Source organism: Sapajus apella, unplaced genomic scaffold, assembly GCF_009761245.1.
Source record: "Sapajus apella isolate SASKATOON/1434 unplaced genomic scaffold, GSC_monkey_1.0 scaffold36, whole genome shotgun sequence".
Lineage (NCBI taxonomy): Eukaryota > Metazoa > Chordata > Mammalia > Primates > Cebidae > Sapajus > Sapajus apella.
Genome location: NW_022436976.1, coordinates 15,857,346 through 15,882,362, shown reverse-complemented (window position 1 = coordinate 15,882,362; position 25,017 = coordinate 15,857,346). Strand labels below are relative to the sequence as shown.

At 37.8% G+C, this 25,017-nt stretch overlaps 2 protein-coding genes across 12 annotated transcripts in view; one reads left to right on the top strand and one right to left on the bottom strand.

Moving 5' to 3' along the window:
- Positions 1–18,121, bottom strand: part of LRRC40 (leucine rich repeat containing 40) — a 70,619-nt gene extending 52,498 nt beyond the window's left edge. For 3 of the 4 annotated variants that reach the window (XM_032296598.1, XM_032296599.1, XM_032296601.1), the window contains exon 1: positions 17,839–18,121. In XM_032296598.1, the coding sequence (XP_032152489.1) occupies positions 17,839–18,028 (190 nt within the window). In that variant the 5' untranslated portion in view covers positions 18,029–18,121. Of the gene's footprint in view, positions 1–4,516; positions 4,678–17,838 lie in introns of all 4 variants that reach the window. The other variant, XM_032296600.1, reaches the window with a different exon arrangement.
- SRSF11 (serine and arginine rich splicing factor 11) overlaps positions 18,099–25,017 on the top strand; it is a 46,777-nt gene continuing 39,858 nt past the window's right edge. For 6 of the 8 annotated variants that reach the window (XM_032296608.1, XM_032296606.1, XM_032296609.1 and 3 more), the window contains exon 1: positions 18,102–18,229. The gene's annotated coding sequence lies outside the window, so the exon portion shown is untranslated. Of the gene's footprint in view, positions 18,230–25,017 lie in introns of all 8 variants that reach the window. The other 2 variants (XM_032296602.1, XM_032296604.1) reach the window with 1 other exon arrangement.

Sequence of the window (25,017 nt, the reverse complement as noted above, 5' to 3'; positions counted from 1 at the left end):
CATGTCACTGTTGCAACTGTCCCATAAGAAACCACTAAAAAGCATATATAGTCTTAATTGTTAAGAAATTCTGTGGAGCTACAATTAGTTTACTAATATCTAAAATAGAAACTACCAATGTAAAATTGAATGTCAATAACATACAATTATGAAAAAATTATTATGGAGTTGGATATTGTATATAATTTCAAACATATACATAAATTTAAAGAGTAGTATAATGAAGTCAGGTAATGTAATGCCTCCAGCTTTGTTCTTTTTGCTTAGGACTGCCTTGGCTCTTTGGGCTTTTTGAATCCACATGGATTTTAAAATTAGTTTTTTCCTAGTCCTCTGAAGAATAAAATCCGTAGTTTGGTAGGAATATCACCGAATGTGTAGGTGGCTCTGGGCAGTATGACCACTTTAATGATATTAATTCTTCCTATCCATGAGATGTGATGTTTTTCCATTTGTTTGTGTTACCTCTGATTTCTTTGAGCAGTGTTTTGTAATTCTCATTGTAGAGATATTTCACCTCCCTGGTTAGCTGTATTCTGGTATTTTATTCTTTTTGTGGCATCTGTGAATGAGATTGCCTTCCTGATTTGGTTCTTTGCTTGGCTGTTGTTGGTATATAGAAATGCTAGTGATTTTTGTACATTGATTTTTGTATCCTGAAACTTTGCTGAAAAGGGAACACTTTACACATTGTTGACAAGAGTGTAAATCCGTTCAACCATTTTAGAAAGTAGTACAGTAATTCCTCAAAGAGCTAAAAACAGAACTACCATTTGACTCAGCAATCTTATTACTGAGTATAAACCCAGAAGAACATAAGTTATTCTATCATAAAGACACATGCATACAAATACTCATTGTAGAACTACTCACGATTGCAAAAACATGAAATCAACCTAAATGCCCATCACTGACAGACTGGATAAAGAAAATGTGGTACATATACACTATGGAATACAATGCAGTCATAAAAAAGAACAAGATCATGTCTTTTTCAGGAAGATGGAGCTGGAAGTTATTATCCTTAGCAAATTAACACAGGAAAAGAAAACCAAATACTGTATGTTCTCACTTCTAAGTGGGAGTTAAATGATGAGAACTCATGAACGCAAAGAAGGGAACAACAGACACTGGGATCTTTTTGAGGGTAGAGGGTGGGAGGAGGGAGAATATCAGAGAAAAGTAACTACTGGGTACTAGGCTTAGTACCTGGGTGATAAAATAATCTGTATAACATACCCCTGTGACACAAGTTTATCTGTATAACAAACCTGCACACGTACCCCTGAACCTAAAATAAATGTTTAAAAAAAAAGTATAATGGAATAAAACTCCATGCATCTATTGCCCAGTTTTAACAATTATCAGCACATGACTAGTGCTGCTTCGTCTATAACCCCATCCCACAATGATCTAAGCTATAATTTTAGGAACATAGAAAAAAGAATTAATTAAATCCAAAGAAAGTGGAAGCAAGGAAATAAAAAGTAGAAATCAATGAGACAAAAACAAAAAGTAATAAAAAATACTTATTTAAAAAGATTAATAAATTGATAAACCCTTAGCTAGACAGACAAAGAAAGAAAAAGAAGAAACAAATTATCAAAATCAGGAATCAAAGTGACAATATCATTATAGATCCTACAGATGTTAAAAGAATAAGGGTATATTATGAACAACTTTATGCCAACAAATCCAACAACTTGGATAAAATGGATAAATTCCTGGAATAGGATAAAAAAAGCACAACAGTAACAGAAAGTAGCCTTGCATGTATTAAAGAAATTGAATTAACTATTTAAAACTTCCCACAAAGAAAATTCCAGTCAGACATTTTCTTTTGCCTTTTTTTTTTTTTTTGAAATGGAGTTTTGCTTCTATTGCCCAGGCTAGAGTGCAATGGCACAATCTCGGCTCACTACAACCTCCACCTCCCAGGTTCAAACGATTCTCCTGCCTCAGCCTCCCAAGTAGCTGGGATTACAGGCATATGCCACCATGCCCAGCTAATTTTGTGTTTTTAGTAGAGACGGGATTTCTCCATGTTGGTCAGGCTGGTCTCAAACTCCCAACCTCAGGTGATCTGCCCGCCTCAGCCTCCCAAAGGGCTTGGATTACAGATGTCACCGTGCCCGGCCCAAGCAGACATTTTCACTGGTGAATTCTAGCAGATATTTAAAGTAAAAATAATATTAATTCTACATAAACTCTTTCAAAACATAGAGGAAAGAACAGCTCCCAATTCATCTTATAAGGCCAGCATTACTCTGATAGCAAAAGCAGATAAGTACATTAAAAGAGAAAAAAAACAAAAACTGCAGGCCAAAATATCTAATGATTATAGACCCAAATTTCTGGACAAATTTAGCAACTCTATATAAAGGATAATATATGACCAAATGTGAGTTATCTTAAAACTGCAAGGCTGGTTTAACATTTGAAAATTAATCAATGCAATCTACCATATTAACAGAAAAATGAGAAATACTATGTGATTATTAAGAAACACACACCAAAAAAAAGTCTGACAAAACTCAACAATAAAAACTCAGAAAAAGGGAACTCCTTCAAACTTATAAAGAGCATCTGTGAAAAACCTAAAACTAACATCATAGTTAATGGTGGAAGATGCAGTGCTTTCTCTGTAAAATAGTTTACAAGGCAAGGATGCTTATTTTTACTACTTTAATACTTTACTAGAGGTCTTGACCAATGCAGTAAGACAAAAAAAAAAAAAAAAAAAAAAGAAAGAAAGAAAGAAAAGGAAAAAAGGGATTCAGATTGGACGAGAAGTAAAACTGTCCCTATTAACAGACAACATGATCATCTATGTACAAAGTGCTAAGGAATCTACAAAAAAATTATATGCAATCAATGAGTTTTAGAAAGGTCACAAAATTCAAGCTGAATATGAAAAATAACTGTGTTTCTATGTATTAGCAATCAAATAAAAATTTTTCAAAATGATAAGAGATTTACAAGACATCCAAAACCAAGAAATAGTATTAAATTTACAAAATATGTACAAGATCTATAGTATGAAAATACAAAACCTTGCTATGAAAACTTAAAGAAGGTCTAGCTAAGTAGAGAAATGTAACATGACAGTTTGAAAGACTCCATATTATAAAAATGCCACTTCTCCCCAACGTGACTTACAGATTCAGCACAATCCTAACAAAAATCCCAGAAGGCTTTTCTGTAGAAATTAACAAGCCAATTCTAAAGGTGTACTGAAATGCAAAAGAACTAAATTAGGTCAAACGATTTTGAAATAAAAGAACAAAACAGGAGGTTTTATAGTATTTTATATCAAGTCTGACCATAAAGCTACATTTGTCGAGATAGTGTGGTGTTAGCATAAGGATAAACATATACATCAATGGAAAAGGAGTTCAGAAAAAAATTCCACACAATAAAATATTGAAAACTTGTTTTTAACCCAAGTGCCAATATAATTTAATAAAAAAGGAATCATGTTTACAACAAATGGTACTGGAATGACTATAAAATAAACTATAAAAATGAACCTCAACCTTAATCTTGTGACACACTCAAATATTAACTCCAAATGGAACACAGACTTACATGTAAATGATGAAACTATAAAAATTCCAAAAGAAACAGAGGAAAAAATTTTCACAGCCTTCAGATGAGCAAAAAAAAGTCTTGAAACAGAAAAAAGTGAATCATTAAAAAAAAATTGATAAACTGGATTTCATAAAAATTTGTAACTTACGTTTCTAAAGCCACCATTAAGAAAATAAGCTAGAATTTAGAAAAAGGGGGGGGGGAAGAAAACAAAAGAAAAAACAAAAAATTATAAAATAATAAAAGAAAATAAAGAAAATAAGCTACACTGGGAGAAAATATTAGATAGGTACTGATATAGATATCTGAGAGGGAGTTGTATCTCAAATACATACAAAGTCTTGTTAAGAATAAAAATCAATTTTTTTTAAAAAAAAGACAAAAATTGGAACAAACACTTAACAGAAGATACATAAATGGCTAACAAGCAGTGGAAAAGATGCTCAACATCAGTAGTTTTAAAGGAAATGCAAATTGAAACCACAAGGAGCTGCTCCAACATAGCCACAAGAATGGTTAATATTTAAAAGACTGAAAATACAAAGTGCTGGTAATGATGTGGAACAACTGAATCTCTCAAATGTTGCTAGTGGGAAACAGTTTGGTGAATTCTTATAATGTTAAACAAATGCGTTTTGGTTGTTTTTGAGGCAGAGTCTCACTTCCTTACCCAAGCTAGAGTGCAGTGGCGCAATCTTAGCTCACTGCAACTTCCACTTCCCGGGTTCAAGTAATTCTCCTACCTTACCCTCACAAGCAGCGGGGCTTATAGGTGTGTGCCACCACACCTGTCTAATTTTTGTATTTTTAGTAGAGGCAGGGTTTCATCATGTTGGCCAGGCTGGTATTGAACTGCTGGCCTCAAGTGATCCACCCACCTCGGCCTCCCAAAGTGCTGGGATTACATGCCAGGGCGTATACTTACTGCTATACAATATAGCAATTCCATTGTCAGGTATGGATTCAACAGAATTGATGTCTACACAAAGACTTGTACATGAAGCACAGAGCTCCACCATCTTATCCCACCACTGCTCAAGACACAGACATGCCTTCTGTTTGTAAGTCCCTATGAAATGTTTCTTTCTAAGGAAAAAAAAAAGACTACACAAGAAAGCTTATGGCAATTTTATTCATAACAGCCCAACACTGGAAACCCCTCAAATGTCCATCAACAGGTTAATGGATAAACAAATTGAATTTTATACATAAAATGAACTATTATTCAACAATTTTAGAAACCGCTGGCTGGGTGTGGTGACTCATGTCCATAATTGCAGCACTTTGGGTGGCCATAGCAGGAGGATCATTTGAGCCCAGGGGTACGAGACCAACCTGGGAAAAATAGCAAGACTTTGTCTCTATTAAAAAGAAAAAAATTAGCCAGGCATGGTGGCACACACCGGTAGTCGCAAATACTTGGGAGACTGAAGCAGAAGGATCACTTGAGACCAGGAGTTTGAAGTTGCAATGAGCTACGATTGTGCCACTGCACTCCAGCCTGGGCAAGCTCTCAAGAAAGAAAAAAAAAGAACAACTGATGTAAACAGCATGGATGAACCTCAAAAGCATGATGCTGAGCAAAAGAAGCCTTAAACAACAACAACAACAAAATTGCAAATGTATTATTTCATTTACATGCAATTGTAAAAGAAGTAAAATTAATCTACATTGACAAAAACAGATCCGTAGTTATGTGGAGCCAACAGTAGGACTGACAGCAAAGGGGCACAAGTAAACTCTTCAAGATGTTGGAAATGCTCTATATCTTGATTGCAGTAGTGGTTCCATGATTGCATATATTTGTCAAAACTCATTGAACCATACACTTAAAATTGATGCAATACATTCTTTGTAAATGATACTTCAATAATGTTAACCCCAAAAAAGAATAATTTTAAAATAGAGATGATGTAATACATCAAGGCAATTCTATGGGGAAAATATACACATATAATCTATATCACAGGGTAGATACAATATCCTTAAGCAGCACTGCTTAATAGAACTTTCTACAATGATGGAAATGCCCTACATTGGCACTATTCAGTATGATAGCTATTAGCCACGTACGGCTACTGGGCATTGCAATGTAGTTAAAGTTACTGATGAACTTGATATTTAATTTTATTTAATTTTGATTATTTAACATTTAAAAAGTCAACTTGAGTACAAGCTTCCACAATAGACGACATGGCCCTTAACAAGTACTGGCGGGGGGCGGGGTGGAAAGATGTATTTTCTTTCTTTTTTATTCTTTTTTTTTTTTTTTTTGAGAGACTGTCACCCAGGCTGGAGGGCAGAATATGATCATAGGTCACTGCAGCCTTGAACTCACAAGTTCAGGACATCCTCCTGCTCGGTCTCACAAGTAGCTAGAACTATGAGGACTACAGGCATGTGCCACCACATCTAGCTAATTTTTAAGTTTTTTTGTAGAGACGAGGTCTCATTATGTTGCTCAGATCGGTCTCGAACTCCTGGGCTCAAGTGATCCTCCCACCTTCTCCTCTCAAAGTACTGGGATTATAGACATGAGCAATCATACCTGGTCCCTGGCCTTCCCCAGCTTTTTTTTTTTTTTTTTTAAGCAAACTGTCTTACTCTTTTTTCCACTAGTAACAGCTAACTACAGAAATGAGGACTCACAGATGGGTTGATCACAGAGAACTATCTAATTTGGGGAGGATATTTATATGATATGGGTAAAGAGACAGAGAAGAAATTTTTAAAATGCTTAAAATGGTGTTTGCACAGAAGCATTAAAAAAATGTGGCCAGGCACGGTGGCTCATGCCTATAATTCCAGCACTTTGGGAGGCCGAGGCAGGTGGATCACCTGAGGTCAGGAGTTCGAGACCAGCCTGACCAACATGGTGAAACCCCGTCTCTACTAAAAATACAAAAATCAGCTGGGCATGGCAATGGGCACCTGTAATCCCAGCTACGTAGGAGGCTGAGGCAGGAGAATCACTTGAACCCGGAAGGCGGAGGGTGCAGTGAGCTAAGATAGATGACACTATTGCACTCCAGCCTAGGCAACAGAGTGAGACTCATCTCAAAAAAAAAAAAAAAAAAAAAATGTGTAGCCAGTAAACTATAGGAGCAACTAACCATGAGATTTAAAAATCTTTTTTTGACTTTTTTAGACAATTACATAGACATCACGATCACCCATAGTAATGATAATAACTATTTCCTTAAGGCAGAAAATCATACCCAATTCCCATTAAGGTCCATATTCTAGCCTATGTCAATTCCAGTCTTCTAAAAAACAGTAAACATGTTAAATTATGATACACAGTATGGTATCTCAAACCACCAATCTAAGAGTCTGGGACCTAAGGTTGTGGTTTAAACCCTGCAACTAATCATATTGTTCGGTAACCTTAATATGGTATTCTCTGGTCCCCAGTTTCCTTGTTGATTAAATGAGAGGTCCCCATTGACAATTAAATGCTTGGACCTAACAACAGTAGTACAAAAAGGGTTATGCTAGGTTTAGAGTAGTGTTCTGATGATAACAGCTTATCCTACAAATGTTATTCACTGAATAACCAATTATGAGCACTTTAAAAGAATAAACCAAGAAATCAAATCACTATGTAAAAAATCAGGGAAAGCTCATCTATAAGCATTCCAGTTTTCTCCATTGTAGTTTATTCATGGCCACCAACAGACTCATACATTAAAGAACCTCATACTGGCAAAGCACAATACTGCACACTCACTTTCAGTTTATCTTCAAATTTTAATAAAAAAATACACACAAATACACATCCCAAAGATATAAAGAGTTATATGAAAAGCATCAACTTAGTTGCAGCTTGAGTTTGACTCAAAGGGATATATCTTTGTGATTTAGACCATCTGGGCCATCATTAAGTTAGAAAGCATAATGGGAACTGTTCTGCCCTAAAGGTCAGAAGGACACTGTAAGAAAAATGAAACAATGCTTAACGTATGAAAAGGAAAACATTTTTACCAATCTCTGTGAGAAAAATATACCCAAATTTATTACTTTGAGAGTACCTTCAGCTTTATGATGAAGACAAGTCTTAACAAAACTGTAATTCCATTTTTCCCAGTCTGGTTTTTTCCTATGACAGTATCTATGACAGAGGGTGTTCACTTGTTATCTAACTCCTCCTTTTCCTCTCCTACTCAAGAAACATATTAAAATGCAAATGGCTGAGTATGACAATAATAAAGGAATAATTTAAATTTGCACTAATTTATCAAAAAAGCTGACATTGGTAATAATAACTTGACATATACATTTCAAGAGGTTGAGGCACTAAAGTTTAATCATTATTTTAATGAATCAAGAAACAGGAATAGGACTTTCAATTAACAATCAAGTTCCTTGTCTTGTAATCCAAACACAAAGACTTCCCTAGATTTTAATAGACTAAAATTAAATGTTCGCATGGTACTGGTACCAAAACAGAGATACAGACCAATGGAACAGAACAGAGGCCTCAGAAATAATGCCACACACCTACAACTATCTGATCTTTGACAAACCTGACAAAAACAAGGAATGGAGAAAGGATTCCCTATTTAATAAATGATGGTGGGAAAACTGGCTAGCCATATGTAGAACGCTGAAACTGGATCCGTTCCTTACACCTTATACAAAAATTAACTCAAGATGGATTAAAGATTTAAACATAAGACATAACACCATAAAAACCCTAGAAGAAAACCTAGGCTTAAACACCGAAACCAATGGCAACAAAAGCCAAAATAGACAAGTGGGATCTAATTAAAATAAAGAGCGTCTGCACAGCCAAAGAAACTATCATTAGAGTGAACTGGCAACCAACAGAATGGAAAAAAATTTTTGCAATCTACGCATCCGACAAAGGGCTAATAAACAGAATCTACAAAGAACTTAAACAAATACACAAGAAAACAAAAAACCACACATCAAAAAGTGGGCAAAGGATATGAACAGACACTTCTCAAAAGAAAACATTTATGCAGCCAACAAACATATGAAAAAAAGCACATCATCACTGGTCATTAGAGAAACACAAATCAAAACCACATTAAGATACCATCTCATACCAGTTAGAATGGCGATCATTAAAAAATCTGGAGACAACAGATGCTGGAGAGGATGTGGAAAAATAGGAATGCTTTTACACTGTTGGTGGGAGTGCAAATTAGTTCAAACATTGTGGAAGACGGTGTGGCAATTCCTCAAGGATGTAGAAACAGAAATACCATTTGACCCAGCAATCCCATTACTGAGTATATACCCAAAGGATTATAAATCATTCCATTATAAAGACACATGCACGCGTATGTTTACTGTGGCTCTTTTGATAATAGCAAAGACTTGGAACCAATCCAAATGCCCATCAATGAAAGACTGGATAAGAAAATGTAGCACATATACTCCATGGAATACTATGCAGCCGTAAAAAAGGATGAGTTCATGTCCTTTGCAGACATGGATAAAGCTGGAAATCATCATTCTCAGCAAATTGATACAAGAATAGAAAACCAAACACTGCATGTTCTCACTCATAAGTGGGTGTTGAACAAGGAGAACACATGGACACAGGGAGGGGAACATCACGAACTAGGGCCTGTCAGGGGGTGAGGGGATAGAGGAGGGTTAGCAGGGGTTGGGAGAATAGGGGAAGGATAGCATTCAGAGAAATACCTAATGTAGATGACGGGGTGATGGATGCAGCAAACCACCATGGCACATGTATACCTATGTAACCTGCACGTTCTGCACATGTACCCCAGAACTTAAAGTACAATAAAAAAAATTAAATGTTCATCTTAAGATTCTGGCACATATATAAACACACATGTATATGTGTGTGTATATGTAATCCATACATATATAAATACATATGGGCTTTCCTCTTGCTTTAATTTCTAAGAATTGTTTAAGAATTAGCTTGTTTTAACAATCAGCTTACTTGGAAGCACAGTTTTTTCTGGAATTGTGTGTTATTAAAATATCCTAGATACTTTGCTTAATCCTCGTTAGCTATTTAGAAATATCACAATAAGTTCTATTAAACCACCAATAGTCAAAATACAGAATGAAGCTAAATAGTAAAACAGAACATGGTTTATATAGATTTAAGATGGTTATTTAAAACCTTAGTAAATATAGTTTGTGTTAACTTTTTTTTTTTTTTTTTTTTTTAGACAGGATCTCACTGTCGCCCAGACTGGAGTGCAGTGGTCAGGTCACAGCTCACAGCAGCCTCAACCCCCCGACCCAGGTGATCCTCTTGCCTCAGCCTTCCAAGTAGCTGGGAATACAATTATGTGCCACCATGTCTGGCTAATTTTTGTATTTTTAGTAGAGATAAGATTTTGCCTTGTTGCCCAGGCTGCTCTTGAACTTTTAGGCTCAAGGGATCCACCTGCCTCGGCCTCCCAAAGTGCTGGGATTAAAGGTATGGGCTGCCACACTCGACTCTGTCACACTTTTTATTCTGTCCTAACAAACTACACATACTGAATAAGGCAAATTCTCATTATCCTAAAACAGTATGCTTTCTTAATGCTTAGGTGCCCTAGACTTAATTACATAATTACACAAACAAAAACTAACAAAACTGCTCTCCTCAAAATAAGGCAGGATAGCCTTATGCCCATATTTCCCTTTCAAATAATTGGTTTCCAAGCTAACTTAAATGGCTTGTTTAATAAATTGTCCTCTTACCAATTTGTCTTTCAGATCAACAGTACAGTTTCCATTAGAATTTACAGTATTCTTTTGGTCCAAACTCTGGCACCTTTTACTTTTCCTCAGTTTTAGATAATCATTCAATAACCTTCCTGCACTACTTTTCTGCCATGGTCATGCAACTGGAAAGTAACAATCAACACCTCCTTTACAACTCCATCTTCATTTTATCTAGTCCAATGAAAAAGAACTGCAACATTTGTATTGAACCAAACTGACAATATTTTCTCATGTTGCTGCTCATAAAGAGAGTTGTCACTTACACACACAATATTTTTCTTTGAGGTTATTAACAATTATTTCTATTTGAGAATATCTTTCTAAATAAGTTATAGAACTGATAGAATGGATGCTTAAAAATTGCTAACAAAATTTGAATGTTTAAATATTAATACATATTAATTAGTCCTATTACACATAGTCATATATAGTCATAAGATGGACTATTATGGACACACAGGTAGTCATAAGATGGACTATCATATAGCTACTAAAAATAAGATTTTTTTCAAGTGACAATCAAAATGTACAAATAGGCTGGGCGCAATGGCTCATGCCTGTAATCCCAGCACTTTGGGACGCCAAGGCAGGCAGATCACAAGATTAAGAGGTTGAGACCATATTGGCCATCATGGTGAAACCTAGTCTCTACTAAAAATACAAAAAATTAGCCAGACGTGGTGGTGTGCACTTGTAGTCCCAGCTACTAGGGAGGCTGAGGCAGAAGAATCACTTGAACCGGGAGACAGAGGTTGCAGTAAGCCAAGACTGCATCACTCACTCCAGCCCAGTGTCAGAGAGAGACTCCGTCTCAAACAAACAAACAAACAAAAATTAAAAAATTAAATGTACAAACAGAAGTCAGAAAAACAGGAGTCAGTACAATTCTAAATCTGTTAAAAATAAAAAGTAGGGCCAGGCACAACAGTTCATGCCTATAATCCTAGCACTTTGGGAGGCTGAAGTGGGCAGAGCACTTGGGTGCAGGAGTTAAAGACCAGCCTGAGCAACATAGCAAGACCTCATCTCTACAAAAAATATAAAGATTGGCCAGGCATGGTGGCATATGCCTGTAGTCTCAGATACTTGGGAGGCTGAGGTGGGAAGATCACTTTTGAACTCAGGAGGTCAAGGTAGCAGTGAGCTGTGATCTTACCACTGCATTCCAGCCTGGGCAACAGAGTGCGATGCTGTCTCAATAAATAAATAAACCAAATTAAATAAAAAGTAGAAGTCAAATTATACATAGATACACACACACACTGTATTAGAAGAAAAATCTCCAAAACATTAACAGTGATTAACTCTGGCTGGCTTCTTCACTTTTTATGCTTTTCTATGTAGTTTCTAATCTTTCTACAGCAGACATGCTTTTATAAACAAGAAAATAATAAACGGCATTTTCAAAAAAGAATTAGAGCCCACAAAAAGAAAGTACACTTTATCCTTGCACAATATGAGTTTGAATTGCACAGGTCCACTTATATATGCATTTTCTGCTGCCTCTGCTATCAATAAGAAAGCAAGGCCATCCCCTCCTTTTCCTCCTCCTCCTCAGCCCACTCAACGTGAAGATGATGAGGATGAAGACCTTTATGACGATCCACTCCACTTGATGAACAGTAAATATATTTTCTCTTACTTATGATTTTCTTAATAACATTTTCTTTTCCTTAGTTTGGTAATAATATAGTATATAATATATATATAAGATACAAATACATGTTAATTGACTGTTCATGTTATCAGTAAAGCTTCCAGTCAACAGTAAGCTATGAGTAGTTAAGTTTCAGGGGAGTCAAAAGTTATACATGGGTTTTTGACTGCACAAGGGAGTGAGCCCTATAATCCCTGAATTATTTAAGGGTCAACTGTATTCCTAAACACCCTAAAGAGTAACCAGATTCCAGTTATGGGTAAAAGTTAATACCCTCAAGACGTACTATACCTATACATGTTTACCTGTTTGCTCTTTATCACTGTACTGGACTGAGTTAACAGTCTAGTTAATAATCCTATCAGGTTAATAAAATCTCTCACTGCCCTTGTACAGCTTCCATTAAGAAAATTTCTATTTAAGGAGGCTACCATCTAAGAGCAAGAAACAACAGAATTCTAAGTGCTTTTCATTATATATGTAAAAATTAAAGACTAAGTTTTGTTTCCTCAATGGAGAAATAACTGGAATGGGGTCAGGTATAGTGGCTCATATCCATAATCCCAGTACTTTGGGAGGCTAAGGCAGAAGGATTGCTGACGCCAGGAATTTGAGACCAGGCTGGGCAATATAGCAAGACCCCATCTCTGTGAAAAGTTTAAACATTAGCCAGGCATAATGGTACATGCCTGTGGTCCCAGCTATTCAGGTGGCTGAGGCAGGAGATCACTTGAGCCTAGGGATTCAAGGTTCAATAAACTATTATGTCACTGTACTCTAGCCTGGTCAACAGAATGAGATCCTACCTCTAAAAAAAGAAGGAACAGAAAAAACTCTACAAATATGACTATGTAAATGTGAAGAGAGAAAAAGAATTAAAATATAACATAAAAATTTAAATTATTTGTTTAACAAATACAATTATTAATAATAAATAAAGCTTACATTAAAACATTTATGAGACTATAAACTGTTTGAAAGTGTCATTAATCTTTATTTCCTCTGCAACTATATCTGGAAGAAACATAGATAGTAGATAAATAATAAATGCTATTTGAATAAGTATCTGTGTAACTCCCTATAGCATACAAAATAGTTTTATATTTATCTCATATATTTCACATAAAATATCTTACTGCATATATATAGAGAGAGAGAGAGAAAGAGAGAGAGAGAGAGCGCGCATGTGCAAGAGAGACAGCAAGAGAGAGAGTGCAATCTGAAAGAAGCCATGTCTTAAAATATCTTTTGAGCGTAGCATGGTGGCTCATGCCTGTAATCCAAGCACTTTGGGAGGATGAGGTGGCAGGGTCGCTTGAATCCAGGAGATCGAGACTAGCTTGGACAATATAGTGAGACCCAGTCTCTACAAATAATAAAAGAAGTAGCTGGATTTGATGGCACACACATCTGTAGTCCTAGCTACTTGAGAGGCTGAGGAGGGAAGATAGTTTGAACCCAGGACTTTGAGGTTGCAGTACGCCATGATTGAGGCACTGCACTCCAGCCTGGGTGACACATAAAGCATAAAGACTCTGTCTATAAAAAATTAAAAAAAAAACCTAAATATCTTTTGAATGTAATTCATAATTTGAGGAAATAATATTTGGGGATAAAAATAAAGATAAGACTTTTTAAATTAACATATATTAAAATACAGTAATGTGCAAGGAATCAGCACAAGGGACAAGTTAGTAAAAGTTTATCAGAAAATAAAATAATCACTTTCTGTACTTACTTTTGACCAGGTCAAAAACACCTCTGCAGCATTTATCTATATTTCATATGACACAAAATTTAAGAATCATAACTAACAAGCCACCAGCCTATTTATATATGTCATTTATGCACTGAATAATCAGTGACTGAGCAGAAACAAGTGGCATAAAAAGACAAACATGATCAACAGTAAGAACTTATCATATGATCCAATGATCATGCTCCTAGGCTCTTACCCAAATGAGCTGAACACATATCCAAACAGAAACCTGAACATGAATGTTTAGAGCTGCTTTATTCATAATTGCCAAAAACTGGAAGTATCCAAGATGTCCTTCAAAAGGTGAATGGATAAACAAAATGGTACATTCATACAATGGACTATTACTCAGCAATAAAAAGAAATAAATGATTAAGTCATCAAAAATACATGGATGAACCTTAAATGCATACTGATTAGTTAAAAAATCAGTTCAAAAAGGTTACCTACTGGTATGATTTGAATTAAGAGATATTCTGGAAAAGGTAAAACTATAGAAATAAGAAAAAGATCAGTGATTGCCCACAGTTCAGGGGAAGATGGGTTAGGAATGAATGGGAAGAGCACAGGGAATTTTTAGGGCAGTGGAATTATTCTGTATGATACTCTAATGGTGGATACATTACATGCATTTGTCACTTTCATAGAACTGTATGACAATAAGAATGAACCCTAACAAACTTCAGTTAATAATATGAACTTCAGTTAATAATAATGTATCAATATTGGTTATCAATTATAACAAATGTTCTATATTAATGCAAGATGTTAATAACAGGAAACTGGAAGCTGGAAACAGAGGGTATATGGGAATATAATGTACCATCTGCTCAACTTTCATTAAAATAGTTCTTTAAAAAATTTTAAAGTATGGTTGTTTTGAGGAAAGGTAATTTTTGTTAGTATCATTATTAGTATTATTTTAGAGACAGGATCTCACTCTGTTGCCTAAGCTGGAGTGCAATGGCACAATCATAGCACTCACTGCAGCCTCGAACTCCTAGGCTCAAGCAATTCTCCCACCTCAGTCCTCCAAGCAGCTAGGACTACAGACGCACACCAACATGCCCATCTAATTCTTTTATTTTTTGTAGAGATGGGGTCTCACTATGTTGCCCCAAGCTGGTCTTGAATTCCTGGCCTCAAGTGATCCTCCTGTCTCTCAATCTCCTAAAGTGCTGGGATTACAGGTGTGAGCTACTGTCATTATTAAAGTATAGGATGCTGAAAAGAGGCCACAGAGTAAATAGTAAAGGGAAAAGTTTAGAAAAGCTTTCATATGCTGTGCTAAAAACTTCACCTATACTGGCCGGGCACGGTGGCTCAAGCCTGTAATCCCAGCACTTTGGGAGGCCGAGGCGGGTGGATCACGAGGTCAAGAGATCGAGACCATCCTGGTCAACATGGTGAAACCCCGTCTCTACTAAAAATACAAAACATTAGCTGGGCATGGTGGCGCGTGCCTGTAATCCCAGCGACACAGGAGGCTGGGGCAGGAGAATTGCCTGAACCCGGGAGGTGGAGGTTGCGGTGAGCCAAGATCGCGCCATTGCACTCCAGCCTGGGTAACAAGAGCGAAACTCCGTCTCAAAAAAAAAAAAAAAAAAAAAAAAAAAACTTTACCTATACTTTATCTTCTGGGCTATGGGAAGTCATTGAATGTTTTGAGTGATATAAGATTCTGTTTTGGAAAAATGACTCTTGGTAATGACACTAGGATTTAGAGAATCAGAGTAGCTGTTGTTGTCGTTTATAGACAGGGTCTCACCATACTGTCCAGGCTAGAGTGCAGTGGCTATTCACAGGTGCAATCATAGGGCACTATAGCCTTAAACTCCTGGGCTCAAGTGATCCTCCTGCCTCAGCCCCTGGAGTAGCAAGAGTGAGATGTAAAGAAAAAATTCCAGAAAACCAGTTACAAGGTTACTGCCATGGTGACAGCAATGGTGAATTTGTACTGTGTACTTTTTACATACCAGGTGCTTTACCTCATATTATCTCATTTAAACCTTAATAGGTCCTGTTATTATTCCTGCATAATAAATGAGAAATTAGGGCACAGAATGATTAACCATCTCAATGTTATGTGAGCAAAAATAGGAAGATAAGCACAACCCCGTAAGGAGCCACAAATAGTTCAGAATCATACTGGTTTGCCTATCAAAAGTTCAGTGACAAGTGACGAAACTGAAGGATACATACAGGCAGACAGGGAAAGACCTTCTATATTATGATAACAGGGATTCCTTTTTTATATAAAAGCCACAAATACCATGAGCTTCTCCCATTTATATTTTTCCCTCCTATGAAATACTGTTTATTCACTCATTTAAAATCATTTTATGTACCAGGTAATGTGTTAGGTTCTGATTACACAACAATAACCTAAGCAGTTCTTATCCATATCATTACAGACGTAAGGGTCAAAATCCATGTGCTCTCTTAAGGTTTAACAGACTAAACCACCTGAGTCTAATCAGTAAGTACATTCTAGCACACCAATTATGATTTCAGAATACTCATTCATTTACCTATTGCTTCCACAATATTTAAGAAGACTCTATTTTCAGTGATAGAAATATTTTCTGGCCGGGCGCGGTGGCTCAAGCCTGTAATCCCAGCACTTTGGGAGGCCGAGGCGGGTGGATCACGAGGTCAAGAGATCGAGACCATCCTGGTCAACATGGTGAAACCCCGTCTCTACTAAAAATACAAAAATTGAGCTGGGCATGGTGGCGTGTGTCTGTAATCCCAGCGACTCAGGAGGCTGAGGCAGGAGAATTGCCTGAACCCAGGAGGCGGAGGTTGCGGTGAGCCGAGATCGCGCCATTGCACTCCAGCCTGGGGGGGAAAAACGAAACACCCCCCCCATAAAAAAAAAAAAAAAAAAAAAAAGGAATATTTTCTATCACTTGAAAATATCAATATTTTCAAGCACTATTTTCAGTGATAGAAATACAACAATGAACAAAACAAATCTCACGGAATGGACTTCATGGAATTAACTTTTTGGTTGGAGCGCAGAGAAGACAAAAAACATAAATGATACAAATTCTGATAGTAATAAACGCTATTAAAAATTAAACAGGTAAGAGAACAGAGTGTTAGTAACGATACTTAAGTATGCACGTTTAGAGAAAAATCTTCCAGGTTTTGGGGAAACCAAGTATATACATATGCACAACTGTAGTTTGAAAATGCTTACTTTTTCAAACTGTAGTTTGAAAAAGTTCCCATTGATCGAAAACTCTTTTTGGCAGAGTAGGGGTTCTTTTTCATATGTCCTTTTATTCATCCAGCAAGTATCTGTTTGCCTAATCTACTTTATAATTATCACAATAAGAAAGCAATCATTAGAAGAAAAATGGAAGGTTTTAATTAGTCTTACAACCTAAATATAAATGAAGAAAAACATTACAGGAAGAATGCTCTATTTCTCCATCTCTCCATTTCCCTCCCTCTCTCTCTTACACACACACACAGGACAATCAGAAGAGCATCCGGCCATTTATTCATGGTATCCAGATTTGTGTTTGTTGGTCTTTACCAGGTTTCTCAGGATGTCCCCACATTCAAACAGTTTGTGTGGCATCTATCCTGATCTTCAACTTAAAAAATATGCTCATTGTTCCTTGTAATTAGGACTCTGCACAGTTGCATTCAGAAAGGCGTCTCGGCAGGCAACAGTGCAGGTTCACAAAGGAGCAGATAAAATATAGAATTTTAGCTTTGGTAAGTGCCCTTGAAGATCAAAATAAGAGAAGTAAAATAAGGGCCAAAGAAACAAAAGATTTGCCTGTGATCTGATAGCTAGTTTCGTCACATATTATGTTGTTCATCCCACAGAATATGGGAATCCCAGAAAGCACCCCGTTTAAATTTAGATCGTATTTTTAGCAATCAACAGAGATTGCTGGAACCTGGGAAGGAATTGAACTAGGCTGACCACGCCGGTCGAAATGAGTAAAGCGATTAGATCAGAGCACAGAAATTCTGGCTAGCAGTCTGAGAAAGGGGGCCAAAGCCAGCCCAGAGAAAAGGGAAGCCGCCTGGGCCAAAGGATTTCTGACAAGAGACACAATAGGGTCGTACTTTCGGGTCTTACCTTCACTGAGGTTTCTACCCGACAGGTTTAACTGGCCGCTCTTCCTCGCTGCCTTCAATAGCCCTTGGGGTACGGAGGTACTGCAGTCTGTTCCACCTGCTTTGAAACCAGCGCGGGGATCCGGCCCCGCCACCCGCTTCATGCGCGACATGTTCAAAGTCCCAGGTCCAGAAACTGCAGCCCCGCCCATGACGCTTAAAGGTGACGCCGCTGGGATGCCCCGCCCCTTTCGTGAGCGCGCGCTCCGTCCGCTGGGATCGCGGCCTCGCACTGGGCCTTCACTCTCTGCGGCGCAGCCCAGATGTCGTCAGCACCAGCCCCTGGGCTGGAGGACAGAGAAGCCTTTTCCGTTGCCGGTGCCGGCCTACCGTCCTAGAATTACTTCGCTCAAGTAAGTGCGTTTAACGGGCTTAAGAGGGACATTCGGGTTTATTGCTTGCACTGTTACTGCGACTCCAACCTTCTCCTCAGTGCTTCCACCGTGGCGAGGGTATCGGGAAAGATAACCTCTCTTCTCCCCTCTCCTAGTGTGAACGTGGGCCTTGACTAAAACTTGAGATCTGGGCGCGGTCGGCAGCCTTTCTGGACCCCAGCCTGTGTTTGTCGCTTGTGGTGGTGGCGCCAGATCTCCGGCGTACGGAGCAAAACAGATTTTCTGTTGTTAGGGCCTGTACTCTGACACCATTCTCGTTGTATTGAGGGTATAGCCCAGCAAAGGAGGTAATGTGAAATGGAAGCACTGGCAACATAGAAGACAAAAAACGTTAAAATGTAATAAATGTTCTGTGTACCAGATAGTTTAGGGAGATGAGCAGTGGTACAAGCTTTAGTGATGCTCAGACAGCTTGGATTTTGGAGCCCTGAAAAGCAAGTTCAAATCTTAGCTGCTTCTATACTTTACAAACTATGTTAACTTTGGGCAGTTTACTCAACCGCTTATAAATCTCATTCCTTGTTTTCATTACTTTAGGGATTATTCCTACCGCATACGGTTTTTGAAATAATCAAGTCAAAATAAAAACTTGAATCTTGACCTCTTGGTAAGTTCAGAATAATAGCAAATGAAAATTTTGTTCAATAACTCGGTGTTTCCTAGGAAATTAAAGTTTCCATTTGAAATGTACAGCTTATTGATTCATTCAACAAGTAGTTATTAAGATTAATCCTGCTTAGTATGTACTATTCTGGGTGCTAGACTTTTCTTTTGCCTGAAGTGATTTTGTTTTAAAATCATATGCCGGGCCGGGCGCGGTGGCTCACGCCTGTAATCCCAGCACTTTGGGAGGCCGAGGCGGGTGGATCACGAGGTCAAGAGATCGAGACCATCCTGGTCAACATGGTGAAACCCCGTCTCTACTAAAAATACAAAAATTGAGCTGGGCATGGTGGCGCGTGCCTGTAATCCCAGCTACTCAGGAGGCTGAGGCAGGAGAATTGCCTGAACCCAGGAGGCGGAGGTTGCGGTGAGCCGAGATCGCGCCATTGCACTCCAGCCTGGGTAACATGAGCGAAGCTCCGTCTCAAAAAAAAAAAAATCAATCATATGCCGGTGAATACCCTTCTAACCCCCATCAGGTCTACTGAGGATTGGTAGAATAGTTGGATGAGGGCCCTTTGACAAATTATGCGTCATGCACTTTTACCTGAGTCCAGGTTATTGCTACCTGTAAAATTCGATTTTTAACTCTACCCCTTTTATTCCCTCGGTTCTGTAGAGACGTTTACACTAATATCGAACACGAGAAAGTTACCAGTAGTTGTTAACCTACTAAGAAAGGAAAAGAGTGGGTTTTTGGTTTTTTTGAGACAAGGTCTAGCTCTGTGGCCCGAGCTGCAGTGCACTGGCGTGATCCCGGCTTACTACAACCTCCGCCTCCCAGGTTCAAGCGATTCTCTTGCCTCAGCCTCCCCAGTAGCTGGGATTATAAGGTGCGTGCCACCACGCCTAATTTTTGTACTTTTTAGTAGAGACGGAGTTTCGCCAGGTTGGCCAGGCTAGTCTCGAACTCCCCACCTCAAGCGATCTTCCCAGTTAGGCTTCCCAAATTGCTGAGATTACAGGTGTGAGCCACCATGCGCAGCCAAGAGTGGGCTTTGAAGCAAAACGACCATAGTAGCTTTTGCAAGGTTATTAATGAGGTCCCTGGTCAGCTTGTCTTCACATTAATGGTAATAGTTGCCTTATTGGGCCCATACTAGGCTCAGTGCTAATACCTCTATTTGCTATTTCTTACTTAACACAGTGACTAATTTTTTAGATGAGGAATTTGAGGCTAAAAGGGGTAAAGAAACTTACCCAACATCAAAAGTTTCTCTGAGTAGCATGACCAAGAATTTGAACCTAGACTGTCTCCAAAACTTTTCTAACACCATGACTTCCCTAGTGGCTTTTCACAATTCCTAACTTGTCTTTTTTTTTTTCAACCTGCACTCATTGTAAGAGACACGTAAGTTGTTTTTAAGAAGATTTATTAATGAACCATCTTTTTCTCTTTTGTGGGAAGTAACAACCTACCTTTGGAGAAATGAATTGGTTGAGTATAAAATTTTACAGTAACCAGCCCTCCCCCTACAACAGATTCTTCTTTCATTTCCATTTCTTTTTTAAGAGACCATGTCTCATTCTGTCACCCATGCTTAAGTATAGTGGTGTGATCACAGCTCACTGCAACCTCGAAATGCTGGGCCCAAACAGTGCTCCCACCTCAGCTTCCTTAGTAGTTATCACACCACCGTGCCCAGCTAATTGAGTCTGTCTGTGTTGCCAAATCTGGTTTTTAACTCCTGGCCTCAAGCTATCCTTCCATTTAGGGCCTTCCAAAGCACTGGGATTACAGGCATGAGCCACCACACCCTGCCTACTTCAATTTATTAAAAAATAACAGCAAGGTGTAATTTTTTAATTTGTTGTTCTTAAAGTTAAATATTTCATTATTGACATTTAATGATCCTGTATTAAAAGGAAAGTATATCCTGTTTAATGGCAAAGAGTAATTCTGAAAAAAAATCCAGGTGGCCATATGCTTGTGGTAAACTCCAATAAACTGACATATGTAAAAATGTACTATTTAACTGTAATACAGTGTGTGTGTGGTGGGGGTGGAGGGGGCGGTTTGAGATGAAGTCTAGCTCTATCAACCAGACTAGAGTGTAGTGGCTCGATCTTGGTCACTGCAACCTCCGCCTCCCAGCTTCAAGTGATTCTCCTGCCTCAGCCTGCCGATTAGCTGGGATTACAGGTGTGTGCCACCATGCCTGGCTAATTTTTTTGTTTTTTTTAGTAGAGGCAGGGTTTCACCATGTTGGCCAGGCTGGTCTCAAACCCCTGGCCTCATGTGATCCACCCGCCTTGGCCTCCCAAAGTGCTGGGATTACAGGTGTGAGCCACCACACCCAGCCTGCTGTATTGTATTTATGTAGTAAGTGCAAATTGAGCAAGTGACAGTGAAAATTATTACCTTATGGAATAAAGACAATAACATGTTTTATCTCAAATTGATGGAAACTGAAAGCTAATCAACTTCAATTGAGCTTCTTTACGAAGTAGGTATATATATTTATGTGAGAATTAGGTCTGTATTTCAGTTTTAAGAAGAATACATTGAAAGCAAAAATTTTAACTTTTTCAACACTGGCATTTAAGTCAAAGTATTTGCTTTTTTAGAAAAAATGACTTTATATGTACATTACTAAAATAATATGTGATAAATGTCTCCTCTTTCACAGCTGGAGACTGCTGCACAGCTACCTTTTGTAATGGACTTGTCTAGCTAATATTTACTATATTCATTTTATTTAAGTGATGAAAGTCTTCCCTCTGAGCTTCTTTTTGCTAAACACAAAAAAGAGAGGAAACCAAATGTATGTTAAGCCTAAAAATTACATTAGCCAAAGGGTACTGTTCTGTTTCATAACAGAAAGTAAGGCTGTTATCAAAGTATAGAACAGCTTGTCTCTACCATTAAAATTTATTAAGACATAGATGAAAGGTCCAATTAGTGGGATGAAATTGTAGTAAGAGTAAATTGAGTTAATTTGTGCAGATTTGCAAGCACATTTGTTTATAAAATGGAGTCGAGTAAGAGCGAAGTGTATTTGTTTTGCGGACATCCTAGGAAGTTTCTTTTTTTGTAAAGTAGCCAATTTAGCCTATTTCGAATTGTGTTTATCTTTCAGAATAGACTTATCTATGAGAGCTTCTATCTTAGGTAAAAGTTATTTATGGAGAGAACATTTTCTTTAAAAATTTATTTGCTATTTCACATTTGTTTTCCCTTCAGGTCTATCATGGTCATTTTTAAAAGTAGCTAGGGGAAGACATTCTTTTTTTTTTTTTTTTTTTTCTGAAACAGAGTCTCACTCTGTTGTCCAGGCTTACTGCAGCCTTGACCTCCCTGGTTGAAAGGATTCCCTGGCTCAATGCATCCTCCCACCTCAGCCTCACAACTAGCTGGGACTACAGGCACCTTGCTTTTTTTTTTTTTTTGTAGAGAGAAAGTTTGGCCATATTGCACAGGCTGTTCTCAAAGTCCTGGGCTCAAGCAGCCTACCTGCCTTGGCATCCCAAAGTGTTGGAATTATAGACATGAGCCACCATGCCTGGCCGAGAAGACATTCTTTTCTTTTCTGTGAAGGCACTACATATTTTGCATTTTTATAGTTTCAAATGTGGCTTTGAAATTTGTATTATGTTATTAGAGTTGTGTATGGTAATTTTTTCTAATGGAAAGTGTGCATTTTCTTTAGAATAATGCATTTGTATATTCTTTACTCTCTCTGCTTCTCTTACATACTTTTGAATTGTGAAACAGCTTGCTCTAGGAGGTTTAATATTTGATTCTAGTATTTTCTCTCTTTTTTTTTTTCGAGACAGAGTTTCGCTTTGTCATCCAGGCTGAAATGCAGAGTTCACTGCAGCCTTAAACGCATGGGTTCAAGTGATCTTCTGGCCTCAGCCTTCAACCCATGCCCCCCAGTAGCTGCAACTGTAGGCTCATGCCACCACATCCAGCTAATTTTTTAATGTTTTATAGAGACAGGACCTCCCTATATTGCCCAGACTGGTCTCAAAACTCCCAGGCTCAAGCAATTCTCCCACCTCAGCCTTCCAAAGTTCTGGGACTGGCCAGGTATGGTCGCTCATGCCTATAATTCCAGCATTTCGGGAGGCTGAGGCAGGCAGATCCTGTGAGTTCAGGAGTTCAAGACCAGCCTGAGCAACATGTTGAAACTCTACAAAAAATACAAAAATTACATGGGTATGGTGGTGTACCACCTGTGATCCCAGCTACTCAGGAGGCTGAGGTAGAAGGATAGCTTGACCACAGAAGGCAGAGGTTGCAGTAGGCTAAGATTGTGTCACTGTACTCCAGCCGGGGCAACAGAGTGAAACCCTGTAGGCCTGGGATTACAGTCATGAGCCACCATGCCCAGCTCCCTCTACTTTCAACACAAAAAAATTTTAGTCCCCAGATTTAGGAAACTTTTTCTCCCTCTTACATAAAAGCTTTTTTTACATGTTTTATTTACTTGAAGGTGGAAGCATTAGTATTAAAAAAAATTATTAAAAAATACTTTTAATTTTGGGGTTTTTACCCTGGTTTATTTTATTATAAGAAAAAAAGAAACTGCCGGGCACGGTGGCTCACGCCTGTAATCCCAGCACTTTGGGAGGTCGAGGCGGGTGGATCACAAGGTCAAGAGATCAAGACCATCCTGGTCAACATGGTGAAACCCCGTCTCTACTAAAAATACAAAAATTGAGCTGGGCATGGTGGTGCATGCTTGTAATCCCAGCTACTCAGGAGGCTGAGACAGGAGAATTGCCTGGACCCAAGAGGCGGAAGTTGCGGTGAGCCGAGATCGTGCCATTGCACTCCAGCCTGCGGAAGAAGAGCGAAACTCCGTCTCAAAAAAAGAAAAAAAGAAACTGAAACAAGAGTGGTGGTAAACCAGTCCTGCTTATGTCATTTTCAAAAAAGCACTTTAATATTGAGATTTGTTTATTATTAGTTATTCTAAAATCAGCTGGAAGTATTTCCTATTATTCACAGTGATTGTTATGCCTAACTTTAATAGCTAGTGCAGTGTTCTTGCTCTTTTAATACGTTTTCTGACTTAAAGTCTCAGATTTTGTATTGATTGTACAAATTTTATGATTTTTTTGGGGCGGTGGGGGACTTTAAACTAGTAAAGTAATACAGAAGTAAAGTCAGGGCACCAAACCCTATCTTTGTATTACCACATACACTACCGAGTAAGTCTGTTTTAAAAACAATTTCAATCAAAATCTGCTATTTTAAAATTTGACTTTATATCCACCCCATCCCACCCACAGTTTTGTTCATTTGGATTCTGCTTGCAATTTCATTTACTTTAAAAAGGGAGAGACAGTCAATGTTTATGAATGACAAATACTGTTCATATAGCAAAGCTCACCTACAGTTTTAATAAGACACAATATGGTCCCTGAGACTTTATACTTAATGTCAACTTAAGGGGGAAAATCTGAATAATCTGGTAGTTTGTTAACAATCACAATCAATCGATTATTAATTTAAAATTTGATACTCAGATTTCTAGGCCACATATTTATACTCACAATTACAATTTGATAAGTCCTAGTTTAGCTTTCACAATTTTTTTTTCTACTTGAGGTATTTTTTCCCATCCTTTGCAATATCACAGTTACATATACTTAAATATTTGAAAGGTATACATCACTGGAGTGTTGAAATAGTGAACATTTAAATAGTTGGGTACCAGTGATGCAAATCTGTGAACCCAGCTGTCATCATTCCAGAGGTACATGTTTTTCACTCAACGCTGAATTTATCAACCATCAGTACAACTTTATGACCATCTTAGAGGTGCTGACATTTTTGCTTTTCTTTTTAACTCATTTCCTAGAAATATTCCATCTCTACCATCTTATCCCTCCCCTAAAATAATTACTTGATCAATATGTCCAAGTGCTTTAGATTTCAGCCTGAGCTAATTGTGACTTGAAACTAACAATAAGTGACTGGGGTGGCAATTGCAGGAAAGAAACATGGCCCTTAAAAACTACTTACTGTGCTTTATTTTTAGGAACTAAAATTTTTTAATTTTAGTAAAATTGTGAGTAATGCTTTACTTTTTTAAAATTGTGCTTTGGTCATTTGATAGTTTTTTTGTTTT